The sequence below is a fragment of the Anolis sagrei genome, chromosome Y (genome assembly GCF_037176765.1).
Source record: "Anolis sagrei isolate rAnoSag1 chromosome Y, rAnoSag1.mat, whole genome shotgun sequence".
Taxonomy (NCBI): domain Eukaryota; kingdom Metazoa; phylum Chordata; class Lepidosauria; order Squamata; family Dactyloidae; genus Anolis; species Anolis sagrei.
This window is the reverse complement of record NC_090035.1, coordinates 40,148,455-40,170,104: the sequence shown is the minus strand read 5'-3', so window position 1 is coordinate 40,170,104 and position 21,650 is coordinate 40,148,455. Positions and strand designations below refer to the sequence as shown.

The window sequence follows — 21,650 nt, the reverse complement described above, 5'->3', positions numbered from 1 at the left end:
AGAGACCAGGGCATCAACAGAATCACCAACCGAGGAGGCGGGAAATTCTCCAAGAGCCGTCAGGAATCCATCCGGATCCATAAGCCTCTCAGCTTAATGGTCCCCCACCTCTGCAGAGGTTAGGAGGTACAGTAAGTCTAAATCTGACCAGATGGTGGTCGGTCCATGGCAACTGAGAGATGGAGAACTCCTCGACACCGCCACCATGCTCCCATCCCTGAGAAAAGACCAAATCCAATGTGTGTCCAGCACAGTGGGTGGGGCCAGATACCCATTGTGACAGCCCCATGGTTGCCATGGAAGACATGAAGTCCTGAGCCGCTCCTACTAGGGTAGCCTCGGCGTGTACATTGAAGTCCCCCAGCACAAGAAGCCGTTGGGACTCCAATGCCAAGCTCGAGACCACCCCTGCTAGCTCAGGTAGGGAAACCGTAGTGCAGCGAGGTGGGCAGTACACTAACAGAAGCCCTATTCTGTCCCGGTCACCCACCCTCAGGTGGACACATTCAAAATTAGTTGACTGTGGGATGGGGCCTCTGGTCAGAGGGATTGTATTTCTATAGAGCACTGCAACTCCGCCTCCCCGCCCTCCGGGTCTCGATTGGTGCTGCACGGAGAAGCCTGGTGGACAAAGCTGGGTCAAATTTACCCCTCCAGCTTCATCCAGCCAGGTCTCCGTGATGCACGCCAGATCTGCCCGTTCCTCCAAAATTATGTCTTGGATGAAAGATGTTTTACCGTTGACAGATCTGGCGTTCAACAGCACCATCTTCAACCCAGAGGGACCGCCATCCTGGGTACACCAACTTACCTTGTCAGGAGACCGATTACAAATTGTTAAATTTCTTCTTCTTCTATCTCTAGATTGAATTTGAGTTGTCAAATTTCCTCTATCTCTAGGCCGAATTGGCGGTCTCCCTTTCCTGCATCTCCCCCTCCCCGTTATAGTTTCTATGGGGACCCCTCGGCTGTCGGAACACCCCACTTCTACCATATTGCATTTCACCTTCATAGCTTCTTCCCATGGTTCATTCCAAGTTAATTGCTCTGTTAATTTTCCCTCTTTCCACCCTACTCCCTTCCAATCCTTTCCCACCCCTGCATTGTTATTTTTGGGATCTTCCCACCCGCTCCACCCCGTCTCCCTCCCAATCCACCAACAAAAGTGTTAGTAGGTACCAAGGGATAAAAATCGACCTGAGTGGCAGCGTTGGTACTACGTTGGTGCTAGTCCCTATAACTTAAATGCCAGCAGGTATTAAAGTGCTAGATGCTGAGGCTATTAAAGTGCACTGGAAATTATCACATAGTTATGGGCTAAACTGTTGTGGTAGAGGGTTAAGGGATTAAAGTGCAAGGAGTTTAAAGTGCAAGGAATTTAAAGTGCAGATGGTAACCAATGGTTAAAGTGTCGGCAGTTAGGGGACTTAGCAGCGTTAGCCAAACAGATGTACTAACAGTGCAAAACAGTTCAATTTGTTCGTTCAGTCCACAGTCTTATCTTGATTCACAATTAATCCCCCTCCCCCCAAAGTAATTAGTTCCAGGGCAGGAGGATATAGATCTTATGGGAATCCACAGATTGCAAAGACTATGGGACTTTTAGGGAATGTTGGTAGGATTGCTACAATGGGTACAGAGTCTGATAATGAGTTAGTTGATGTTTCTCTCCGGATTAGCGGCGATAGTATGGTAGGTGACAATTCAATACAATACAATGATGGCGGCCGGTGGCAAATCTCGTAACAGCAGCTATGTAAAGATTCCTGCTGACCAGCTATGGCCAAGTAGCCCTGAGGTGGCAATATCACTGATGATGAACCACAGCCGAAGTGAGGAGTCGCGAGGGGAACCGCTGGGCTCCAGATGAACAGGCCTTTAAAGACAGTCGGCTCTCCTAAGCCAGGCTCACTCAACACAGTCAGACAGCACAATGGATTGGGCAACACAGTCGGTCGGCACAAGTGACTGGTTAATACAGTCGGTCAACACAGGCGTTAGACAACGCACTCGGGCAGCACAGGAAGCTACAGATGGAGTTGCAGGCCAGTTGTCAATACATAAGGTCGCAATCGGGCCTCTGCCTGCCAAGCTAGGCTCCGATGAAGAGCTGGTCCTTCCTGAGCCGAGGGGCAATAAGGGACGCCGAGAGGACGCCGAGGGAGATGACAAGGCAAGCCGACCCAGACCGGAGAGAACAGGCGAGGGGCTGGCCGAGCGGCAGGAGGCTGGCGCGATGGATGGCCAGCCTTCCCTGAGCCAGTAGGCACCAAGGGACCACGAAGAACGCCAGAGGCCGGAGCCGCAAGCAGCGGGCCGCCAGCTGGAGCCAGGCCGAGGAGCAGCAGCGCGCCAGGCCCCCCAGCTGCAATGGCGGCCGCGGTGATGATGATGGCGGAGATCGCGGCCCACCTCCTCCCGATGGACCAGGGCGCGATGGAACCGGCCAACGGAGCAGCCCCACCGCCGAGCAGCAGGAGTACCGAACCCACAAGGCGGCCGAGGCGGTAGAGCGAAGCGTCGGCAGCAGAGCGCCAAACCAAGCGCCAAGGCGGCAGAGCACCGGCCGCGGAGCACCAAGCCAAATGTCGGGCCGAACCGCCAGAGCAGCAATGGTGTCCACAGCACTGGTGCAGGTCTGAACTTGCTTCCCCCGGGTGACGTGAGGGGACGGGCAGTGGTCAGGAGCCAACACACCCCCGGGCCGTGAATCGTGGGTCGGTTGGGGGGAGTTAGGCGGTCTGGCAGCCACAGTTAAGCAGTTGGGAGGGAACGCTATGCTAGGCCCTAAGATGGCGAGGGCCTCAGCATTCTACCTCTCCTCCCTCTTCCTTCCTTTTAACTCCCCTTCTTTTGATGGAACTTGCCAAAAAGACCTCCAGAGGGTTCCTTCAAACCCCCGGGTGCCAAAGGTGGCGGCTGGTGGTTGTGGGAGGGTTGGATGGGGGGATTAGGCTTCGATTAGATAATCTCACCGGACCACTCTGCAAGCCAGCTGTTTAGCTCTCCTTTAGAGATGGTGCTAGTCTAATGTCCGTAGGAAGGGCGTTCTACAGCCGAGGAGCCACCACCGAGAAGGCCCTATCTCTTGTCCCCGCCAGCCGAGCTTGAGAAGCAGGCGGGATCGAGAGCAGGGTCTCCCCGGAAGATCTCAAAGTCCTGGTGGGTTCAAAGGCAGAGATGCGGTCGGATAGGTAGCTTGGGCCAGAACCGTTTAGGGCTTTAAAGGCCAAAGCCAGCACTTTGAATTCAGCCCGGTAGCAGATCGGTAGCCAGTGGAGTTGGCGCAACAGGTGGGTTGTATGCTCCCTGCGCTCCGGTCCTGTTAAAATCATGGCTGCCGAGCGTTGGACTAGTTGGAGCTTCCGAGCTGTCTTCAAAGGCAGCCCCACATAGAGAGCATTGCAGTAGTCTAAACGGGATGTAACCAGAGCGTGGACTACCGTGGCTAAGTCAGACTTCCCAAGGTACGGGCGCAGCTGGCGCACAAGCTTTAGCTGTGCAAATGCTCCCCTGGTCACCGCCGAAACCTGGGGTTCCAGGCTTAGCGATGAGTCCAGGGTCACACCCAAGCTGCGAACCTGCGTCTTCAGGGGGAGTGCGGCCCCATCCAACACAGGCTGTAACCCTATGCTCTGTTTGACTAGGAGTACCTCTGTCTTGTCTGAATTCAATTTCAATTTGTTCGCCCTCATCCAGATCGTCACAGCGGCCAAGCACCGGCTCAGGACCTGGACAGGCTCCTTAGTTAGATAGAGTTGCAAGCTGGGTAGATGCAGGGAATGTAGTGGATGGAGCATATCTGGATTTCAGTCAAGTCTTCCTTCGACAAGGTCCACCATGCCTTTTGGCAAGAAAACTAGTCAAATCTGGGCTAGGCAAAACTACGAAAAGGTGGATCTGTAATTGGTTAAGCGAACAAACCCAATGCTTCCTTTTCACCCTGGAAAGAAGTGACGAGTGGAGTGCCAGAAGCAGGGTTGCGTCCCGGGCCCAGTTCTGTCCAATATTTTTTTTTTAATACCCCAAAAGACAGGAGCAGAATTCAAAATGATCTTAACAGATGAAAGAGATGGGCCAAAACTAACAAAACGAAGTTCAACAGTGACAAATGCAAGATACTCCACTTAGAAAAAATGAAATGCAAAGATACAGAATGGGGAATGATGCCTGGCTCAACAGCAGTACGTGCGAAAAACATCTTGGAGTTCTTGTGGACAGGAAGGTGAACATAAGCCAACAATGTCATGCGGTGGCCAAAAAAAGTCAATGGGATTTTGGCCTGCATCATTAGGAGTCTAGTGTCTAGATCCAGGGAAGTCATGCTCTCTCTCCCTCTCCCCCCCCCCTCCCCCAATCTGCCTTAGTCAGACCACACCTGGAATCACAATGTGTCCAATTCCGGGCACTGCAGCTGAAGGGAGATGTTGACAAGTTTGAATGTGTCCAGAGGAGGGCGACTAAAATGATCAAGGCTCTGGTGAACAAGCCTTATGAGGAATGGCTTAAATAGCTGGGTATGTTTAGCCTGCAAAAGAGAAGGATGAGAAGAGACAGGATAAGGAGTATATATAAATGTGTGAAGGGAAGTCATAGGGAGGAGGGAGCAAGCTTGTTTTCTGCTGGCCTGGAAACTAGGACATGGAACAATGGCTTCAAAGTACAGGAAAGGAGATTCTACCTGACCATCAGGAAGAACTTCCTCACTGTAAGGAGAGATGTTGAGCAGTGGAACTCTCTGCCCCAGAGTGTGGTGGAGGCTCCTTCTTTGGAGGCTTTTAAGCAGAGGCTGGATGGACATCTGTCAGGGGTGCTTTGAATGCGATTTTCCTGCTCCTTGGCAGGGGGTTGGACTGGATGGGCCACAAAGTATCTTCCAATGCTATGATTTTGTAAGCCTTATATCCAAAATCAAACCCCACTCTCCTGACTAAACAGAATAAACTGCAGCCTTCCTATGTCACAGCTTCCATCTGCCCTAGTCATGATGGTACAACTACAGAAGTTGTAGTCCAGAATCTGGAGGACCACATAAAATGACATGTATTCTAGCAGTTTTCAATTCATGAGAGTGTGTGATTTGGCCAAGCCTATCTCCATGGCTGAGCAAAGCATCTAATCCTGGTCTCCAAAGTTATACTCCAATGATCAAACAATTACACTGCGCTACCTGTACAAGGAGGGGAAGAACAAGGAGTAAAATGGCTAAGCACTAATACTTGCCTTACCTGTTGACTCTGCGTGGGCACTTGTCGGGCTTGATATCAACTTCATAGTGGTAGACATCGATCTTGGGGATGTCCACTTCAAAGTAATTGGCTAAGAGTTTGATGGGCTTCCCAACGGTTCCTATCCCGGGCCGGCGGGGAGCTTGAAACACCTGCTGCAGAGGAGGCAGGTAAGCACCGGCAGCGGCTGCTGGACAAAACAAAAGAGCATGGAAAGAAAAGATAGACGCACAATGCTACTCATAGCATTTCACATATTATGCAGTTATCTCTCCACATTTGAGGTTTTGACTTTTGCAGAGTTGATGATTCACATATTTAATTCAAAACATTCTCTAGGTTCTCCAGTTTGACTCTATGGTGAACTTCCTTCAGACACCTCTCTAAAAATGCCTAGGTCCTCCAATGCAATTCTTTAGTCAACTTCCAGCAGATGTTGACACGAAAGAGCTCTTGTCTGGCAGTAAGTCCAGCTGGCTGGTTAGGCACCTCTATCACGGTATCCACCGATATGACTGGTGATTCCGGACACTCTACCAGCACTTCAGACAGTATCTGGACCTCCTGTGTCAGCTGCGGGAAGAGCTCTGGCTGAGCCGACTGAATCGGCAAAGACCTCGCTGACGAGGTGGCCGATGAGGCGGTTGTTACTCTCCTCAAAGAAGAGGAGGAAGAAGGTCAGGGCACAGTCTTTTTCTTTTTGGCCAGCGGCTGAGTCGCAGCAGCCTTCAACATCAATTTCCAGGAGTGGGAGGGACCGACGAGGAGGAGGTTGCAGCCCGACGGGACTCTTCCTGTGCCTTCCTAAACGCAATGCACATTGTGGTCAAAGATGGCGGTGCTGCAGTTGTCGACCTTGTGGAACGGGCTGACCGCACCGATGCCACAGAGCTTGTCGAAGAATGGCACACCCATACGGTTTCTGTTGTTACCGTACATAGCCTTTCAACTGGCAAGTTCTCTATCTTCCTCTTCTTCCACCTCGGATGGAGGGGGTGAGGATGAGGAAGGATTGTGTGGCGGTGGAGGAGGTGGTGGAAGCTAGGGTGAGGATGGGGGAGGATGTTGCTTGGAGGCCGAGGACTGAGCGGCATGTGCCAGACTGGCGGTTTGTCTCCCCCTCTCCAGCGTCGCCGTGGGTGGAAAGAGCTCTTGTCTGGCAGTAAGTCCAGCTGGCTGGTAAGGCACCTCTATCACGGTATCCACCGATATGACTGGTGATTCCGGACACTCTACCAGCACTTCAGACAGTATCTGGACCTCCTGTGTCAGCTGCGGGAAGAGCTCTGGCTGAGCCGACTGAATCGGCAAAGACCTCGCTGACGAGGTGGCCGATGAGGCGGTTGTTACTCTCCTCAAAGAAGGGGAGGAAGAAGGTCAGGGCACAGTCTTTTTCTTTTTGGCCAGCGGCTGAGTCGCAGCAGCCTTCAACATCAATTTCCAGGAGTGGGAGGGACCGACGAGGAGGAGGTTGCAGCCCGACGGGACTCTTCCTGTGCCTTCCTAAACGCAATGCACATTGTGGTCAAAGATGGCGGTGCTGCAGTTGTCGACCTTGTGGAACGGGCTGACCGCACCGATGCCACAGAGCTTGTCGAAGAATGGCACACCCATACGGTTTCTGTTGTTACCGTACATAGCCTTTCAACTGGCAAGTTCTCTATCTTCCTCTTCTTCCACCTCGGATGGAGGGGGTGAGGATGAGGAAGGATTGTGTGGCGGTGGAGGAGGTGGTGGAAGCTAGGGTGAGGATGGGGGAGGATGTTGCTTGGAGGCCGAGGACTGAGCGGCATGTGCCAGACTGGCGGTTTGTCTCCCCCTCTCCAGCGTCGCCGTGGGTGGAAAGAGCTCTTGTCTGGCAGTAAGTCCAGCTGGCTGGTAAGGCACCTCTATCACGGTATCCACCGATATGACTGGTGATTCCGGACACTCTACCAGCACTTCAGACAGTATCTGGACCTCCTGTGTCAGCTGCGGGAAGAGCTCTGGCTGAGCCGACTGAATCGGCAAAGACCTCGCTGACGAGGTGGCCGATGAGGCGGTTGTTACTCTCCTCAAAGAAGGGGAGGAAGAAGGTCAGGGCACAGTCTTTTTCTTTTTGGCCAGCGGCTGAGTCGCAGCAGCCTTCAACATCAATTTCCAGGAGTGGGAGGGACCGACGAGGAGGAGGTTGCAGCCCGACGGGACTCTTCCTGTGCCTTCCTAAACGCAATGCACATTGTGGTCAAAGATGGCGGTGCTGCAGTTGTCGACCTTGTGGAACGGGCTGACCGCACCGATGCCACAGAGCTTGTCGAAGAATGGCACACCCATACGGTTTCTGTTGTTACCGTACATAGCCTTTTAACTTGCTTGGTCAGCCTGGAGGTTTCGACGTGGTAGATATCGTCGACCGAGGCCTTTTCTGTGAGTCCTTAGCCGCCTTTGTCTGAAGAGTAGAGGGCTGAACCGGTGGAGGTGGGTCCACCGATGCCGACATCGGTACCGCTGTCAAAGTCGATGCTCCTGCAGTCGACGTCGAAGGTGTCGGTGCCAAAGACTGCTGGTACAGCAAGTACTGCAAACTATGAACTCGATTCTTTCGAGCTTGGTAGTGATGGCAAGAATTGGCGATATGAGCCTCGCCGAGGCAGAGAAGGCACAAAGAATGAACACTGCGTACAGTGTTTAAAACGAGTCGTGGACATCACTAGAAGTTCCAAAGTGAGCATTGAGGAGGAAAAACAGGAACTGCAGAACGTGCGTGCAGGGCGCTTTTTATGCCCTGCCGGGGACTGGGCGGGGTTACCGCCAAAACTTGAAAGTTTAAACTAATTTATGGGACATCATTTCCATCTCCCTTAAAAAGCTTTTTTGTGGCTTGAAACAACGTGAACCCTTGTCCCTCACCCTCCCCTACCCTTCCCCACCCTACCCCCCTACCCCTTACTCCCCCCCCCCCTCATTCCCACCTTCCTCCCCTTCCATTCTTTGGGACTTCTTGTCCCAATCATGGCCCCCGGCCTTCCCAATTGGGGAGGGGGGGTGAAGTCATCCTGTGGCCGAGTCTCCCTCCCCCGAGTGCTCATTTTAAATCAATTAAAAATACTTGATTGCAGTGTTTAATTTCTTCTTACATCTCGATTCCTCCAACGGCACCGATTAATTCCTCCAGTTCTCCTCCATCTGGACCCTTCTCCTCCTCTTCCTTCCAATCTCTCTCTTGTCTTCTCACTATTCCAAGCTCCTCCAGTAGTTGATAACCTTGTTCCAGTGAGTCTATTCTGTATCTCTTGCCTTTCCATTGGAATTTGAGAAAGATAGGATATCCCCACATATACAAAATTCCAGCCTTCATTAACTGAATCGTGATAGGCTTCATTGCATATCTCCAGTTCTTGGTTTCTGGAAAGTAGTCGTTAAATATCTCCAATTTTGAATCACCCATCTTTAAGTAGTCAGGATTCTTCTTTAGTATTTTCATCAGGTCTTCCTTCTTTGCAAAGTTATGGAATCGAATTATTATATTCCTGGGTATTCTTCCAGCCGGAAGGCGATGGACTCTCTCTATATCCAATTCTGACCAGTTCAATACCGGCGTAATCTTTTGCAACCAAGATTTCGGCTTTCAGATCTTTTTTATTCCCTTCTGGATAATTTTTGTTACGTTATTCCTTCTATGATTGTCTTGCATATAGATAAACTTTCTTTCCATATCTGAGAGCCTATTTTCATTTTGTTGTGTTTGCCGTTTGAGTACAAGTTGTTCCTGTTTATTTTTTTCAATTTCTGCTTTATTTGTTTGTATTTCTTCGTGTGCTGTTTTCAAAGCTTCTTTTATTGTCTGAAAGTTTAAACTAGAAAAGTTTCCGTTGGGGCCTGTGCAGGCGCAGACACTCCACGTGTGCATTCACGTGAGTGCATTATTGTAAATGGCCACAGTGCTACTGAGAATTAGAGCTTTTAGATTTCCATATTCAAAAACAGACTTGCTGAGACCTCCAGACTGCTTAGAAGTTATACTATGTGGTCTCAAACTACCTTTTGACAGGATTCTCATCTGGCTATATATTCTGCATCACAAAAACTGTGGCCCAAGCAAGTGAGTGAAACTATATGGTAAAAGGAAGGCAACAAATAAGAGCAAGAGATGGGCCAATGGATCAACATATGTGTACAAAGCTGTATATAGTCGCTATGTCACTTCAGGAAAAAATTGACTACATATACAGTCCAAGCCAATATGTATTAGGAGAAAGAGAAAAGGCGCCATTTTTATGTATCTACTTAAATAATGTGATTTATATCTAGGTAAATGGGAGACCAAAATACTCAATATGTACCAGATCATGACTGAACTTGGATTCTGAGCAGTGTCAGCCCTGCCTAGTACTTGGATGGGAGATCATCAACAAATCCCAGGCCATGTTTCAGAGGCAATGGGCCATGTTTCAGAGACAGAAACCGACAAAACCACGTTTCAGGATTCCTCGCTTTATGGGGTCACCATAAGTCAAAAGGCACAAATGTAAACACAAATGGGAAGAGATGGCAGCCTACATTTTAAATACAGCTGCTACCTCCAACTGCAGATGTAGTTCAGCTTGCGATTGTGTCTGATGTCAATGGGGATGATGATTTTCCTGCACCTGTATCTGATGTCAATAGGGATTAGTGTTTTTCTGGGCCTGAGTCAAGCCCAGGCCTTGCTGAGAGGCCCGAGATCTCTCATGAATGGAGTGCTTCTCCTGTACAGTCCCAAGGTCAAATTCCTGGGACAGGCCAACAGCAGGATTTCTCTGAGAAACTATCTTCTGAGGATGATTTGTCAGGTGCAGAATTTAATGAGTTTGAGGATAGAAAGCAAGACTTTTGTAAACTAAGACAAAGTTTTGTCGAAGGCTTTCATAGCCGGAATCACTGGGTTGTTGTAGGTTTTTTCGGGCTATATGGCCATGTTCTAGAGGCATTCTCTCCTGACATTTTGCCTGCATTCATGGCAAGCATCCTCAGAGGTAGTGAGGTCTGTTGAAACTAGAGAAAAGGTTTATATATCTGTGGAACTACCAGGGTGGGTCAAAGGACTCTTGTCTGCTGGAGCTAGGTGTGCATGTTTCACCTGACCACCTTGATTTGGCCTGGAAGTGCCTGGAGCAATCTTTTGTTGAGAGGTGATTAGATGTCCCTGATTGCTTTCCCTCTGTTGTTTTGCTGTTGTAATTTTAGATTTTTTTAATACTGGTAGCCAGATTTTGTTCATTTTCATGGTTTCCTCCTTTCTGTTGAAATTGTCCACATTCTTATGGATTTCAATGGCTTCTCTGTGTAGTCTGACATGGTGGTTGTGGTCCAGCATTTCTGTGTTCTCAGAAAATATGCTGTGTCCAGGTTGGTTCATCAGGTGCTCTGTTATGGCTGACTTCTCTGGTTGAAGTAGTCTGCAGTGCCTTTCATGTTCCTTGATTCGTGTTTGGGCGCTGTGTTTGATGGTCCCTATTTAGACTTGTCCACGGTAGACTCCTGCAGAAGTGAGAGGATCCCTCTTTTCCTTTGCTGAACGTAGCATTTGTTGGATTTTCTTGGTGGATCTGTAGATAGTTTGTATCTTGTGTTTTCCCATCAGCTTCCCTATGCGGTCAGTGCTTCCCTTGATGTATGACAAGAACACTTTTCCTCTGGGTGGATCTTTGTCCTGACTCTCGTGGCTTGTTCTCGGTCTTGCAGCTCTTCTGATGTCTGAGGCCAATGGATATTCCACCTCAGGCGAAATGTCAGGAAAGAATGCCTCTAGAACATGGCTATATAGCCCGAAAAAAATCTAAGACAAAATTCTCAAGATTTGCGAAGGTTAGTCCATCTGCTAGAAAAGAGAAATAAGAAATCCTTATCTGGCTTTAAGGGCAAACTGAATGCTTTCCTTTCGGTTTATTACAGCGTTTCTCAACCTAGGGATCGTGACCCCTACAGGGGTCATTAGGCATTTCTGAGAGGTTGCCTCCTCCTCCTTTGCCCCCCCCCCCCCGCAACGGATGACTGGCTTATCTGAAGCCTCCGGTCAAAAAGAGCCACACAAAACGATTAATGTAATTCTTCTTCTTCTTCCTCCTCTCAGCCCTTCCGTACGTGAAAAGCATATCCCTAGAACCCCGCCCCCTCGCAGGATCTCCCTGCCTCTTCCTTCCTTCTTTTCCCTCCCCTCCTCTCCCTCCCTTCCTTACTTTCCTCCCCCCTCAGGGCCTGTGCACCTGGCCGTCCCAGCCCTCTCCTCGATCGCCCTCTTCACCCACGAGTGAGAGAGCAGCAGCAACACATGCCTCTTCCCTCTGTGTCCAAGCAGCTCCTAACCCCACCAGTTCTCAAATTTCGGGGCATTTGGTATTTATAACAAATTTGGTCCAGATCCCTCATTGTTTGAGTCCACAGTTCTCTCTGGATATAAGTGAACTACACCTCTAAAACTCATGGTCAATGCCCACCACGTCCATCCAGTGAATCCAGGAGACTACTACTATTACTTTTAGTAGAATTAGTATTATTATTTAGAGCAGAAAAGATGGGAGAGCCTGTCATAAGCTTTACTGTTATTATCATTATCATTATTGTTGTTGCTCCTGCAGTAATTCTATCTCCCTGTCTGGCAGAAAGAAGGGGGCTGGGCTGGATGTCCTTTGGGGTTCACTTCCAACTATCTGAGTCTTAAAATAATAATAATAATAACAATAACAATAGCAATAATAATGTATAATAATATAATAGTAATTCTATCTTCCTGCCTGGCAGAAAGAAGGGGGGTGGACTAGATGGCCTTTGGGGTTCCCTTCCAAATGCCTTAGTCTAATAATAATAATAATAATAATAATAATAATAATAATAATAATAAAATGAAGGAACCTCAGGACCCTTCCAAACAGGTCCTATATCCCAAGATCTGATCCCAGGTTTTCTGTTTATCCCAGATTATTTGGCAATGCAGACTCATATAATCCAGTTCAAAGCAGATAACCTGGGATCAGATCTTGGGATATAAGGACAGTTTAGAAGGGGTCTAGGGGCCCTTCCAGACAGGCCCTATATCCCAAGATCTGATCCCAGGTTTTTTGTTTATCCCAGATTATAGGGCAGTGCAGACGCATATAATCCAGTTCAAATCAGATAACCTTGGATCAGATCTTGGGATATAAGGACAGTGTAGAAAGGGTCTAGGGGCCCTTCCAGACAGGCCCTATATCCTAAGATCTGATCCCAGGTTTTTCTAATTATTCCGGATTATCTGGCAGTGCAGACTCATATAATCCAATTCAGAGCAGATAACCTGGGATCAGATCTTGGGATATACGGACAGTGTAGAAGGGGTCTAGGGGCCCTTCCAGACAGGCCCTATACTCCAAGATCTGATCCCAGGTTTTCTGTTTATCCCAGATTATCGGGCAGTGCGGACTCATATAATCTAGGTCAAAGCAGATAGCCTGGGATCATATCCTGGGATATGAGGACAGTGTAGATGGGGCCTAGGGGTCCTTCCAGACAGGCCCTATTTCCCAAGTTCTGATCCCAGGTTTCCTGTTTATCCCATATTATCTGGCAGTGCAGACTCATATAATCCAGTTCAAAGCAGATAATCTGGGGTCATATTGTCATCGAGGATCACAAATGATTTTCGAGCTCTAGGAGCAAAGCTAAAAGAATGTAATGTACAGGTGGTCTTTTCATCCCTCCTCCCTGTTGTAAGACACGGACCCACAAGAGCCAGAAAAATAGTACAGGTCAATGACTGGCTTAGAAAATGGTGTCAGGAGGAACGCTTTGGCTTCCTCGACCATGGCCTGCTTTTCCAGGAGGATGGCCTACTGGCAAGGGATGGGGTGCATCTCACACAAGTAGGAAAACACCTTTTTGCTCACAGACTCGCAAACCTCATTAGACGCACTTTAAACTAGGTCCACCGGGGGAGGGGGACAACAGCCTTGCGAACACTACTGCACAAACACAACAAGGACCAAGTACCAAAAGCACAATAATCCCAATTAAACAGCTCAAGGTAAGATCCCAGGGGCTCACATGTCTTTACACTAATGCACAGAGCATGGGAAATAAACAAGACGAACTCCAACTTTTAGCACAACACCACAAATATGATATCATAGGGATCACTGAAACCTGGTGGGATTACTCCTATCGCTGGAATGTAGATATCGAGGGGTATAACCTCTTTCACAGAAACCGAACAAAGGGGAGAGGAGGCGGAGTAGCCTTATATGTCAAAAACTCTTATGCTGCAGAAGAGATTCAAGACAGCAATCTGGGAAACCAGCTTGAAATCATCTGGATAAGAATCAAGGGAACTGGGACTCAAAAAGATGTCGTTGTAGGCGTCTACTACAGACCCCCAAGCCAGGAGGAAGAACTTGATGAAGTCTTCTGCCAACAGTTGACCAAACAGGCACAGAGAAGAGACGTAGTAGTCATGGGCGATTTCAACTATCCCGATATTTGCTGGAAAACAAACTCGGCCAAGAGTACAAGGTTCAACAAATTCCTCGCTTGCCTTGCAGACAATTTCATGGTCCAGAAGGTAGAAGAGGCAACAAGGGGATTGGCTACTCTTGATCTCATCCTAACAAATGCGGAGGACCTGATCGATGCGGTCGAAGTGGTAGGATCCTTAGGGGCAAGTGACCATGTGCTCCTGCAATTTGAGGTACAAAGGAAGGCCGAAACTAAGACAAGTCAAACCCGCATTTTGGACTTTAGGAGAGCTGATTTCCAAAAAATGAAGGAAACGCTGAGCAGCATTCCGTGGACACAGATACTAAAAGACAAGGGAGTTACGGATGGATGGGAATTTCTCAAGAGTGAAATACTCAAGGCGCAATTGCAAACAGTGCCAACAAAAAGAAAAAATAGGACAAGTGCAAAGAAGCCAGAATGGATGTCCAAAGAACTTCTAACTGTGCTAAGGCACAAAAGAGACATGCACAAGAAGTGGAAAAAGGGAGAAATCACCAAAGAAGAATTCAAACAAATAGCCAACACCTGTAGGGAAAAGGTCCGCAAGGCTAAAGCACAAAACGAGCTCAGGCTTGCCAGGGACATTAAAAACAATAAAAAGGGCTTCTATCCTTATGTCAGTAGAAAAAGGAAAAACAAGGAGGCGATAGGACCTCTTCGCGTAGAAGATGGGGCAATGCTGAAGGGGATAGGGAAAAGGCAGAACTACTTAATGCCTTCTTTGCCTCGGTCTTCTCACAAAAAGAGAGTCTTCAACCTCAGCAAGATGGAGTGGATGAAGGATTGGAGGACATCCAACCCCAAATTGGGAAAGAAGTCGTCCAGGAATACCTGGCCACTCTTAATGAGTTCAAGTCCCCAGGGCCAGATCAACTACACCCCAGAGTATTGAAGGAACTAGCGGAAGTCATTTCGGAACCATTGGCAACCATCTTTGAGAGTTCTTGGAGAACGGGAGAAGTTCCAGCAGATTGGAGGAGGGCCAATGTGGTCCCAATCTTCAAGAAGGGAAAAAAGGATGACCCAAACAACTACCGTCCGGTCAGCCTCACGTCGATAACGGGCAAGATTCTGGAAAAGATTGTTAAGGAAGCGGTCTGCAAACACTTAGAAACAAATGCAGTCATCGCTAATAGTCAACATGGATTTATCAAAAACAAGTCATGCCAGACTAATCTGATCTCTTTCTTCGATAGAGCTACAAGCTGGGTAGATGCGGGGAATGCCGTGGATGTAGCGTACCTGGATTTCAGTAAGGCCTTCGACAAGGTCCCCCATGACCTTCTGGCAAGGAAACTAGTCCAATGTGGGCTAGGCAAAACTATGGTGAGGTAGATCTGTAATTGGTTAAGTGGACGAACACAGAGAGTGCTCACTAATGCTTCCTCTTCATCTTGGAAAGAAGTGACAAGTGGAGTGCTGCAGGGTTCCGTCCTGGGCCCGGTCCTGTTCAACATCTTTATTAATGACTTAGATGAAGGGCTAGAAGGCATGATCATCAAGTTTGCAGACGACACCAAATTGGGAGGGATAGCCAATAGTCCAGAGGACAGGAGCAGAATTCAAAACGATCTTGACAGATTAGAGAGATGGGCCAAAACTAACAAAATGAAGTTCAACAGTGACAAATGCAAGATACTCCACTTTGGCAGAAAAAATGAAATGCAAAGATACAGAATGGGTGACGCCTGGCTCGAGAGCAGTACGTGTGAAAAACATCTTGGAGTCCTCGTGGACAACAAGTTAAACATGAGCCAACAATGTGATGTGGCGGCAAAAAAAGCCAATGGGATTTTGGCCTGCATCAATAGGAGCATAGTGTCTAGATCTAAGGAAGTAATGCTACCCCTCTATTCTGCTTTGGTTAGACCACATCTGGAATATTGTGTCCAATTCTGGGCACCACAATTCAAGAGAGATATTGACAAGCTGGAATGTGTCCAGAGGAGGGCGACTCAAATGATCAAGGGTCTGGAGAACAAGCCCTATGAGGAACGGCTTAGGGAACTGGGCATGTTTAGCCTGAAGAAGAGAAGGCTGAGAGGAGATATGATAGCCATGTATAAATATGTGAGAGGAAGCCACAGGGAGGAGGGAGCAAGCTTGTTTTCTGCTTCCTTGGAGACTAGGACGCGGAACAATGGCTTCAAACTACAAGAGAGGAGATTCCATCTGAACATTAGGAAGAACTTCCTGACTGTGAGAGCCGTTCAGCAGTGGAACTCTCTGCCCCGGAGTGTGGTGGAGGCTCCTTCTTTGGAAGCTTTTAAGCAGAGGCTGGATGGCCATCTGTCAGGGGTGATTTGAATGCAATATTCCTGCTTCTTGGCAGGGGGTTGGACTGGATGGCCCATGAGGTCTCTTCCAACTCTTTGATTCTATGATTCTATGATTCTATGAGGGCAGCGGAGGCCCCCACCTTCAAGTTGATCTGACCCGCAGCGGAGAGTTCCGCAGCTCCTGGAAGCCCTAATTGGGACAAACTGATGAAATGTGCCCCACAGACAGCTCAAACAGGGAATGCACAAAGCCTCTATGCCTTTCTCTCACTTTCCCCCAAGCCCTAACTTTGTAACTATTCCCTTAATAAAGATACTTGAAATTGCAACTTTTAAACTTTCTAGCCTGATACTTTATGTCACTTCTTGCCTGAAACAACTAAATGCATGAATTCAGGCCGCGGGAGACTGCGAGCCTGCCTGGAACGCTTCCCTGGCGTTCCAGGGATGCCAGATCCGCGCCACTTGAAACCGCAGATACAGAGTTTTTCCTTTCAGATCTCTGTATCCACAAAATGGCGGATCGGCTCCATTTTAATGTCTTATTTTTCTGTACTAAATTCTAACCCTATCTGCCATCTCGCTTTTCTTATTTTGGACCCCTACACTCGGGAAATAACCTCTGAAGTTTTGAGAATATATTTTGTTAGAAACAGCTGGTTGTCAAATATGCTGGTTCCATTGCTGCTGCTTCATTGCTGCCTCTCACCTCTGCCAAGCTCTGGACCCGGGGACTTGATGCAGTTCCCCCATGGGACTTTGGGCAAGAGCCTGGTCAAGGGACCCCAGACCTTGGGAGGAGATTCTAGTTCCCCAAGGACCAAAGACTGAATCGATTGCAGCACAGCTGGGGCTTATCTGCCAGCCTTCCCAAGGATCATGGGCTCTCTATCTGCATGTCTTGGACTTCAGAAAATACATTTTCCCCCATGAGCTTTCTTCAAAGACTCCTTTTAAAACACTGGACTTAAAGTTTCCAAAAGAAATTAAATCTTTTATTACATGTACTTGGAATATGGGACAAGGATGGGGTTTATTACTATGAAATGTTCATGATTTGAATGTATGTATATCTTTTTATGAATTATCCTTTGCCCTTTTGCTTTGCCCGACTCTTGGCCCCTTACCCAACCCTAGAGCGACGACCAGGAAGCAACCAGCTGCCCGAGGGAGCTGTTGCCCTCACAAAAACAAACATTACACAAACTCTTGCATGGACAATAGCAAAGGAAGTTCCTATTGATTTTCAAAGTTAGGCTGATTGATAGGCATCTCCTTCGGTCAAGTTTTGATTAATAGAAACAATACAGGCCAGACTGCACACAGGGGGTCTTCTGCCCAGCTCCGTTTTTGCCTCACCCAAGACACATCACAAACACGTCTTATCAGATCAGGGACAGGAAAACTCTTCTTAAATCAATCAACTACTCATTATCAACCCAATCCCCCAGCTGGCCGATTTCCCAGATGCAGGGACACGTAGGTTTCAAGAATGTCATAATCCTATCATCCCCCATTATCCCTGATCGTCCCGCTTCCTCTTCCCTGATTCGTCAATTCCCCGAAGCGGGGAAAGCGCTCTGATAGGCTCCCCTGAAGCGGGGAAGCCTCGTGATGGGCCCAGGCTGAGGGCGGGCTGGCAAGCCTCCTCCCAGCTGTTCGGCCACCAGCCAATCACCGTCAAGCCGGGCAGGGAAGGGAGGGCGGGAATTTTGAAATCTCTGTACATGTTTTGGCTATAAAAATGCTTGCAAACGTTGTAACGGCATGCTTGTATGTGAGCTATCACTACAATTGCATCCGCTTCAGCTGAATCGCTCCAATAAAAGCCTCGGTTGACGCTTTTTCCATTTTGGTGAGATAATTATTATTTTTATTATTTTAATATTGCTGAAATTCATCTTCTCTGTCCTCGCCAAAGTTGCGGACCCTCTTTGGTGCAGTCCTAGGGGTCTCTCTTACCAGGGAGACCCTCCTAAAGTCTAGTCTGACTTCAATATCATGGGATATAGGGCCCATCTGGAAGGGCCCCAGGATGAACCAAGCACTGGATTTTCTTGGCAAGATCTCTTCAGAAGGAGCCTGCCTTTGCCTTCTTTGAGGTTGAGAAAGTGTGTCTTTCTCAAGGTCATCCAGTGGCACTCTATTGCTATTTATTAGAATCCAAGACTCCAGACGCCTAGTCCAAAACACATGACCATAATTTATTTATTTCACATATTTGTATTCTGTGTATTGTACAATAATGATGAAGAAGATGATGATGGATATGTATAATAGTAATTCTATCTTCCTGCCTGGCAGAGAGATGGGGAGTAGATTTGGGGTTTCCTTCCAACTGATTTGGGGTTTCCTTCTAGCTTGGGGACCCGGCGCTGCCCGGGTTATTTGAGAAAGGAATTGTGTATCAAGGTTGGTCATTATCAGTTATGTTTATGGCTCGCAGTGGTCTCAGGAAGTTAGTGAAGGTACTGCGAGGCCCATCATCTGTGGTCCATCCACCTCCAAATTGCACCAGAATGGAGAGTGGGTCTTAGGGGCTCTTTGTGCCAAGTTTTGTTCTTGATCAATCATTGGATGAAGGTCACAGTGGTCTCAGAAAGTGAGTTTAGGTACTGCAAGTCCCATCATCCATAGTCTGTTCTCCCCCAAACCTCACCAGAATGTTGAGTTGAGTTGAGTTGGCCTCTCTGTGCCAAGTTTGGTCTTTCTTGGTATTGTCGCTGTGGTTTCAGGAAGTGAGTGAAGGTACTGGAAGTCCCATCATCCATCATCCATCCTCTTCCAAATAGCATCGGGATATAGAGTGGGTCATGCGGGCTCTCTGTGCCAAGTTTGGTCTTGATTGGACATTAGATGAGGGTTGCAACAGTCTTGGGATGGGAGTGGAGGTACTTGAAGTCCCATCATCCATGGTCTGTCCTCCTCGAAAGTGCACCAGGATGTAGGGTGGCCATGGGGACTCTATGTGCCAAGTTTGATCTTGATCAGTCATTGGCGAGGGTCTCAGTGGTCTCAGGATGTGAATGAAGTGATTGCAAGTCCTATCATCCATTGCCAAATTCTTCCAAACTGCACCGCGATGTAGAGTGGGTCATGCGGGCTCTCAGTGTGAATTGTGGTCCTGATCCATCATTGTTGGCTGTTGTAATGGTCTTAGGAAGGGAGTGCAGGTATTGCAAGTCCCATCGTCCATGGTGCATCCTCCTCCAAACTGCACCAGGATGTAGAGTGTGTCATGGTGACTCAGTGTGCCAAGTTTGGTCTTTGTCGGTAATTGGATGGGGGTTACAGTGGTCTCAGGAATTGAGCAAAGGTACTGCAAGTCCCATAATCCATGGTCCATCCCTGGCCAAACCACACCAGGGCGTAAAGTGGGTCATGAGAGGTCTATGTGCCAAGTTTGATGTTGTTCAGTCATTGGATGAGGTCAACAGCGATCTCAGAAAGTGAGTGATGGTACTGCAAGTCCCATCATCCATGGTTCATCCTCCACCAAACTGCAGTAGGATGTAGAGTGGGTCATGGGAGCTCTGTGTGTCAAGTTTGGTCTGTATTGGTAATTTTCTGAAAAAGCCCCTGGCCTTTTCTTTTCTTCTCTTTTTCATCTCGGAATCTTGGAATTGAGGCTGGCCAATTAGAGACCATATGCAAACTTCCCTCTCTCATGTCTCCGTTTCTGTCATGAACCCTTTTCTCCACCAGGGGCTCCTATTGAAGCTGGTCAATCAGAGACCATATGTAAATAGCACCACAGCTGCAGCTAATCAGAAAGCTGGCACATACATTTCTGCCACACGTCCGCCGCATACAAACTTTGACTTTTATTATATGTATAGATAGATAGATATAGATAATCATCATCATCATCATCATCATCACCATCATCATCTCCTGGAGTGGCTGCAGGAGCAAAAAACAAAAACAAAAAACCCTTCCAATATTTTCTGTTGGTCATGGGAGTTCTGTGTGCCACGTTTGGTTCAATTCAATTATTGGTGGAGATCAGAATGCTCTGATTGTAGGTGAACTATAAATCCAAGCACTACAACTCCCAAATGTCAAGGTCTGTTTTCCCAAAGCTCCGCAAGTGTTCACATTGGGCCATATTGAGTATTCTTGCCAAGTCTGGTCCAGATCCATCACTGTTTGAGTCCACAGTGCTTTCTGGATGTAGGTGAACTACAATTCCAAAACCTAAGGTATATGTGCCAAGTTTGGTCAAGATCCATAGTGGTTTGGGTTCACAGTGCTCTCTGGGATGTAGGTGAACTACATCTTCCCTAAATCCCTGTGAATTCCTCCCAAACCCCTCCAATATTTTCTGTCATGGCCAATCTGTGTACCAAGTTTCGTGGGGGTCTTACATTACAATTCATAACAGTATTTATTTATTTATTTATTTAGGGCATTTATATCCCGTTCTTCTCGTCCGGGGGGGGGGGGGACGGGACTCAGGGAGGCTGATAACTGGTAACCATTAGATGCCAACAACAATAATAAAAAAGTTAGATAAACATTAACTAAAACATCGTCATAAGTTAAAAGACCATTTAAATGAGACAGTAACAAAATGATAGTTATGAATTAGCAACAAAAATAATTTTTTGGTTGGGGGTCACCACGACGAGGAACTGTATTTAGGGGTCATGGCATTAGGAAGGTTGAGAACCACTGGTTTATTGGATCATGACAGTCTTGTTTCCAAGTGGATTTCTAATTTCATGTTTCAAGTTTTGCCAGGTTCCTCTTCAGGGCATTGGATCTCTATGCTGTCTGTTTTGGCCATGACAGAAAATATTGGAGGGGTTTGGGAGGATCTTTGGATCTTGTGTTTTTTCTTTTGTACCCTGAAGTTCATGGACTATCTGTACTGTTTGGAAAATACTGTTTTGGAATTTACTGTCTCTATCATTTTTTTTGCTTTGCTAGCCTATAACATGGTGCCACATAAGGAAATGCTGCAGAAAGTCTACCTATTACCCTAGATTATGATTTTACAAAAACTATCCAGACTCTCCTAGAAAACCCATAGCTTCTATGTGGAGTTTCAAGGCAGGAAAAAGTAGATGGAGGAGGCAAAAGAATGGTTTACCCCAAGGCAGCGTTCTTGCACCGACATTGTTTAATATCTTTACTAACTATCAGCCACAACCACCACTCAAAAAGAGTTTTATATATGCTGATGACTTTGCCCTAACAACACAAGCAAAAGACTTTGAAACAGTTGAAATTCAACTTACTACTGCCTTGAAATATCTCTTCAGCTACTTCAAAGATAACCACCTGAAGCCTGACCTTGCCAAGACAGAAGTGTGTGCTTTCCTCCTATTCAACCGTGAAGGCAACAGGAAATTGAAAGTCACTTGGGAAGATCAAGAGCTTGAACATTGTTTCCATCCTAAATATCTTGGTGTCACCTTAGATTGAAAACTAGCATATAGGAAACACTGCTTGAACACCAAGCACAAAGTAGCTGCACACAAGAACATCCTGCGGAAACTTACTGGCAGCACATGGGGTGCAGACCCAAAATTAGTAAGAACATCAGCCCTAGCCTTGTTTTACTCAACCGCCGAGTATGCCTGCCCTGTTTGGCATAGGTCTGCCCATGCAAAGCAGATAAACATAGCATTGAATGAAACATGAAGAATAA

At 47.5% G+C, this 21,650-nt stretch overlaps 1 protein-coding gene across 5 annotated transcripts in view; it reads right to left on the bottom strand.

Moving 5' to 3' along the window:
• The window catches only part of LOC137095714 (protein argonaute-1-like), a 247,671-nt gene that overhangs the window by 171,210 nt on the left and 54,811 nt on the right, over positions 1-21,650 (bottom strand). For 3 of the 5 annotated variants that reach the window (XM_067462512.1, XM_067462514.1, XM_067462516.1), the window contains exon 2: positions 5,229-5,418. The exons of 1 other annotated variant lie outside the window; for it this stretch is intronic. In XM_067462512.1, the coding sequence (XP_067318613.1) occupies positions 5,229-5,418 (190 nt within the window). The remainder of the gene's footprint in view (positions 1-5,228; positions 5,419-21,650) is intronic. One more of the 5 variants, XM_067462513.1, reaches the window with a different exon arrangement.